The sequence below is a fragment of the Gekko japonicus genome, unplaced genomic scaffold, assembly GCF_001447785.1.
Source record: "Gekko japonicus isolate JY-2015 unplaced genomic scaffold, Gekko_japonicus_V1.1 scaffold834, whole genome shotgun sequence".
Classification (NCBI taxonomy): domain Eukaryota; kingdom Metazoa; phylum Chordata; class Lepidosauria; order Squamata; family Gekkonidae; genus Gekko; species Gekko japonicus.
Window position 1 is genome coordinate 703,836 of NW_015165855.1, and position 6,000 is coordinate 709,835.

Sequence of the window (6,000 nt, forward strand, 5' to 3'; positions counted from 1 at the left end):
GAAGTGCAGTCCTAAATTCAGATCTAAACTCAGTTGCGTTCAATGGAACATTTCCTTGTAACTGTATATAGGATTGTTGCATAAAGCATCACATACATTTCCTATTTTCTAAGTATTTCTCATTAGCTGCTTAATTCTAAAAAATAAAATTTCAGCAGTTGTTGTACATAATTTTATCTACTCTTTAGCAATAAAAAATTTAAATCTGAAGTACAGAATCTTGAAAAAAAAACACAGTACATTGTGAAAAATTTTTAAACGTGAAGTTCAAGTTCCTATTGAGAAATAAGGGGGGAAATTGTTAAACATCATGGGTAGAAAATGAGGATTGATGGAGAGAAAACACACACCCTACAATTCAGTTCACAGACTCCAAGTTTTTAGGAACATGGAAGGAAGTACCCAATACTCCATTTAAAAAAATGAAAGATTGTCATTACAAGAAGGGAGGGGGGATGCTCTGTTGAAGACATCCAGTTGTTTGGTTTTACTTTACCTCTCATGGTGCAACCTACCACCATCTTCCTAAAATAACTTTCCAATATGTATTTATTGCTCATGTGCAATAATCAATTTAAAAACAAAAGCACACACACACAAATATGCAGACATTACACAGTCCAGCACATGAAATAATCTAAATTACTGAAAACAGATAAAAATAAAAACATGAAAAGCATCATCATAACTTTTTTTAAAAAAACCCAACAGCAAGAATAGAAAGGTAGGAGGGGGTAGATAAAATTCTGTGGGGGGTGGGGACAGACACAGTTACAAAGATGCTCAGGAAAATAAAGATGTTTTCACACAGTGCCTAAAAGACTGCAAATCTGGTCCTATGTGATAAACAGTGGACAAGGCATTCCATACTCTTGGTGCCAAAAGAGGACCATCTCTGTGCTCATCCTCCTTGATTCTTCCATTGGGGGCACTCAACATAGGTGCCAAGGACATGATTCTAAGCAGTGGATAGAGTCATGGGCGAGAAGGCATTCCTTTAGATACCATAGTTCCACACGGTGTAGACCGAAATAGATAGGGTTGCCAAATGGATTTTGGCCGGGAGCAGGGGGCTCCCGGCTGGCGTCTAAATCGTGCGCGCGTGCGCGTCACCCAGAAGTGACGTCGCACGTCACCCAGAAGTGACGTCGCACGCGGGGCCATGCCATTTGAGGGGGAAACAAAGCGTTTTCCCCTCAAATGGCAGCCACTCTTTGTTTTCCCCTCAAATGGTGTGGCCCCGCCCCCAGCATGCGACGTCACTTCCGGGTGGCGCGCACGCGGGGGTGGGGTTTCCCCCGGGCCCTGATTCCACGGGAGTGGGAATCGGGCCTTGAAAGCGGGGGGAAATCCGCCCCCTGGGGGGATTTGGGAACCCTAGAAATAGATAATAACCAGCATAAAAAAACTGACAGCCAGCAAAAATCTTCCCAAATGGATAAGATGTGGTCCCTATAACTGACTTCTGCAACCAGCTTTACTGCTATATCCCCAAAATATTTAATATTCTAAACAGGCTTCAAAGGTATCCCTATGCAGACTACACTGCAATTAGCAATGTAATCAATGCACGGACAATCAAATCACCTCTCTCAAGGGCAGGTCTCAACTGACACACCCTCTGAAGCCAGTTAAAGGTACCATATAAAGACAAAGGAGACCCGTGCTTCTAATTCTAGGGTTGGGTCTCACAGCACCCCAAGCCTGAAATTGCTCCTGAAGAGAAAGGGAACTCATGACCAGTACAGGCCTACTCTACAAATTCCCACTGGCAATATTATCAACAAATAGCACCTCAGTCGTATCTGGAACAAACTTACTGGCTTTCATCTAGCTTTCCTCTTTATTTGCAATAAAGGAGAATAAAACTGACCTACTTAGCAACTCACTGAGGACTGCAATCAAGTAATGGATGTAGAGTGATTCGATAATACAATAGGATATACATGTAAATTTACTTAATATTATTTCTCTATTAAGGGTTATAGGACCTTACAAGTCCCCGCAGTTAAATCCCGTTCAAAAGGTTGGGGTTCTGGAGGATTGGCAACTTTTATAACAGTAGATTTGGATGTTGAACTACAAGTATTGGAAAACAGTTGCCCGAGTAATTTTCAAACCATACTAATCAAAGGTTTTAATTTTGGTAATGTTATATGAATTAATGTGTATATTCCTCCAAATAACTCTAAGTATAAGCCTATCGGAAGTTCCTGGGATTCTCTGGGAGCCTCCATTGAAGTCTTAACTTCCCAGTTTCCCAGTTCACATTTTATACTAGGCGGTGACTTCAACGCCAGAACTGGAGCAGGCACCTTAGACACAAGAGCTAGTATGAGCTCTCTAATTGCTGCTCATATTTAATATTATTTACAAAACTTTCTTTCAGCAAGACAGAAGCACTGAAAAGCCTTTTAGTTCATGTGCAGTTCTGAGATAACAAGGGAGTTTTTACTGATGAATCTTAAAAACTAATTCAAAGAAATCCACAGACACGGCTCTATGAATAAGAACAGAAACACTCAGGTTTCTTCATTGATCTTCAGGGTAACAAACGGAACAATCCAATGAGAAATCCCTCCCAAGATTAATACAGTAAATGAAAATCATATTCAACAACTCACCTGGACTACTTGGTCTCCATTGTTAAGATTTAAATCTTCAAAAGTTAGGATAGGATCATTTGTGTCACAGGTCTGTTGACTACAAAACTGGTTTTTCCTAGAGTCTGTGGTGAGAGAAACCTCTTGACAATAAGAGTGAAGAAAAGCTCGCACGCCATCAATACCCACAAACTGTGAGACTGGAACCCCATTGAAATTCATACTCCCAGAATGACACAGCTGAGAAGTTCTCCATCTGTACACCCTGATGGCCAACAACACAAGGAGGAAGGTGAAAAACAAGCAGGAGACAAAAGCCACAGCAACCACCAGGTAGAAGGTGAGGTCCGACTGGGGGTCTGCAGGAGCTGAGATGCTGCTAATATCAGAGAGGCTTTCAGGGATGCTGTCGGCCAACACCACAGTGACCGTGACTGAGGCAGAAAGAGGGGGTTGCCCATTGTCCTTCACTAAAACCACCAGGCTTTGCCTGAGAGCATCCTTGTCCAGAAAGAAGCGGGCTGTCCTGATCTCTCCAGTGTGTAGTCCTATGGAGAAGAGCCCTGGCTCTGTGGCCTTGAGTAACTGATAGGAGAGCCAGCCATTCTGGCCAGAGTCTGCATCCACTGCCACCACTTTAGTGACTAGGTATCCAGGCTCAGAAGAGTGAGGAGCCAACTCGACTCCAGTGGAGCCATCAGTGGGGGTAGAAGGGTACAAGATCTGGGGGTCATTGTCATTCTGATCCAGGATGAAGAGAGTCACTGAGACATTGGAGCTGAGTGGTGGGGAGCCTCCATCTTGGGCCTTAACCCAGAAGTTGATCTCCCGTATCTCTTCATAGTCAAAAGAGCTCAGTGCATAGACAACACCACTTTCAGAATTAATAGAGAGGTATGATGACAGAAGAGATTGAACGTGTCCAGTGATGGTGGAATATGTTATTCTGGAATTCTCTTCCCAGTCAGGATCATTTGCTCTAAAGGAAAAGATGGAGGCCCCTCTCAAATTATTCTCGAGGAGATAAGTTGTATATGCTGATTCTGCAAAGAGGGGAGGATTGTCATTTGTGTCTAAAAGGCTCAAACCTATCACAGTTGCTGTTGAAAGAGGAGGGATCCCATGGTCAGTAGCTGTGAGGGTGATACTGTAGGATGCCACTTGTTCTCTATCCAGGACGCCATCTGTCACCAAACTGTAAAAGTTATCCATGGATTTTTTCAGCTGAAAAGGGAGGCTTGGATCTATGGAGCATGTGATCTCCCCATTGCTTCCTGAATCACTATCTTGCACATTTAGAATGGCAACAACAGTTCCAATTGGTGAGTTCTCGAGGATGTGACTGGTGAGATAGGTTACCTCTAATTCAGGTGCATGGTCATTCAAATCCATAATGAAAATCACAACTTTTGATTTGTCACTCAGGCCTCCCCCATCTTTGGCTTGTACCTCAAATTCATATAAGGATGAATCCTCATAATCAAGGTTTCCTGCAAGAGTTATTTCACCAGTTGTAGAATTAAGGATAAATGTCTGAAAAATTTTATTTGTAATTTTATGGAATAGATATTTTATCTCCCCATTAATTCCTTCATCTAGATCAACTGCTGTTACTGTAACTATTGTGGACTCTTTAGGAATATTTTCTGTGACTGATGCTTCATAGACAGTTTGGCTGAAAACCGGAGCATTGTCATTTGCATCTAAAACAATTACGTGGATTTGAGCAGTGCCAGATCTCATGGGATCTCCCCCATCAGAAGCTATGAGGATCAGATCATGAACTGATTGTTCCTCCCTGTCCAAAGGTTTATCCAACAGCAATTCAGCGCGTCTAATGCCATTTTCATCCACTTGGACTTGCAGAGAAAAATGGTTACTCCCTATGAGTTGGTAGCTCTGCACTGAATTTATACCTAGATCTGGATCTTCAGCTTGAGGAAGGTCAAAATGGGACCCCAATGCAGATGTCTCACTGATTTCCAGCTTCTCTTCCCATGGAGGGAAGTGAGGATCATTATCATTAATATCTAGAATTTCCACTACTATTCCATAAATCTTTAATTTCCTCTCAATAATAACCTGAAAATTCAAGGTACACTTCTCTGCTTGTCCACAGATCACCTCTCTGTCTATCCTCTCTGAAGTTTGTAAAATGCCACTGTTGAAGTTCAAAGCAAAATACTGAATCGTACCTGTCCTGGTAACGATCCGGAGTCCATATTCTGAAAGATGCTTTCCATCCATTCCTAGATCTTTTGCAATATTCCCCACAAAGGAGCCTTTCTGCATCTCTTCAGGAATGGAATAGTGAATCTGCCCGGAAACTGCCTTCCACACAAGCAGTGTGATTAGGTATTGTAGGGTGCCTTTGTTGATGCTGCTCCATTGCTCCTGTGTTTCTCCCATCTCCTTACAGCAAGGTAAGGGATTCTTGTTCTTCTGGTTCTGATTCAAAGGAAAGGAGGTCCCTCTAGATTATTTGTAAAATAAATGCTGTTACTGTTTCATTCCCTGTAATGCCAGTTCAGGTCTGATTTCTCCGCTATTTTGTTCTTGTGTCTTCAACTGCAGTGCTTCATTAACTGGATCTTTTAGGGGAAAAACATTTCCTTATTGGTGAACAGCGACACCCAGAGTCCCAAATGGAAACTACAAATATAAAATACATAGTGAATTTCCATGAACCAATCCTTTTTTTACTAAAGGAAATGCTTTCGAAGCCCCAATAGTACCTGTCTAATTTTAGTGATGAAAAAAATCTTACCAATCCTTTGTCTAGATTAGAAATGGCTCTGCAGAAAAGCATGTAAAATGATGGCATGGTTCTGTTTATGTTGCCTTACTTGTCTTGTTTCTCAGAAGTAACCCATCGGCCCTCACAGGATTCTAAGATACTGGAGTAGTAACTGGGCATAAAATCTCTGCTATCCTGAAATGTAGATGGATCCGCTGATGTAGTGTAATGTAATTTGATGTAATTTAATATTATCAGGTTTTAAGGACACAAGATAATGAGATCAGCTGTGCTGAATCAGATTAATGGTCTGCCTCATCTAGCATCCTATTTCATGTAGTGGCCAAGCAGATGCCCATGAAAGGCTTATTTCCATGGAAGTGCTTTGGAGTATCTGGGATGAACTTTTGTGCTTATACATCATTTATGAGCATGTGTTGTCCACATATGTAAGAAGATATTTTGATGGGAAATTACATAAATAAGCTTTTGCTTATCGGGACTTTCTTTCTACTTTTTCCCTCGATAACTTCAGCTAGATACATCCTCACGTTTACCTTCCTTTGCAAGTGAACCAGATATGAAATAAATATGTATACTGCATGTGTTACTGTCAGATGAATGATCAAAGACAGGACAGCAGCTGATAAAGGGAGGTAT

General features: G+C 41.6%; 1 protein-coding gene across 1 annotated transcript; it reads right to left on the bottom strand.

Moving 5' to 3' along the window:
• Positions 1-254: 254 nt before the first annotated feature.
• On the bottom strand, positions 255-5,012 carry LOC107110383 (protocadherin gamma-A6-like). Its single transcript, XM_015411159.1, has 2 exons — positions 2,625-5,012; positions 255-275 (listed from the first exon to the last, which is right to left on the bottom strand). The coding sequence occupies exons 1-2, from the start codon at positions 5,010-5,012 to the stop codon at positions 255-257; spliced, it is 2,409 nt and encodes an 802-aa protein (XP_015266645.1).
• Between the last annotated feature and the right edge of the window lie 988 nt (positions 5,013-6,000).

Coding starts and splice junctions, on each gene's coding strand:
- LOC107110383 (XM_015411159.1), bottom strand. CDS start 5,012: ATGGGAGAAACACAGGAGCAATGGAGCAGCATCAACAAAGGCACCCTA. Junction 276..2,624: donor ATGGAGACCAAGTAGTCCAG/GTGAGTTGTTGA, acceptor ATTTCTCAATAG/GAACTTGAACTTCACGTTTA.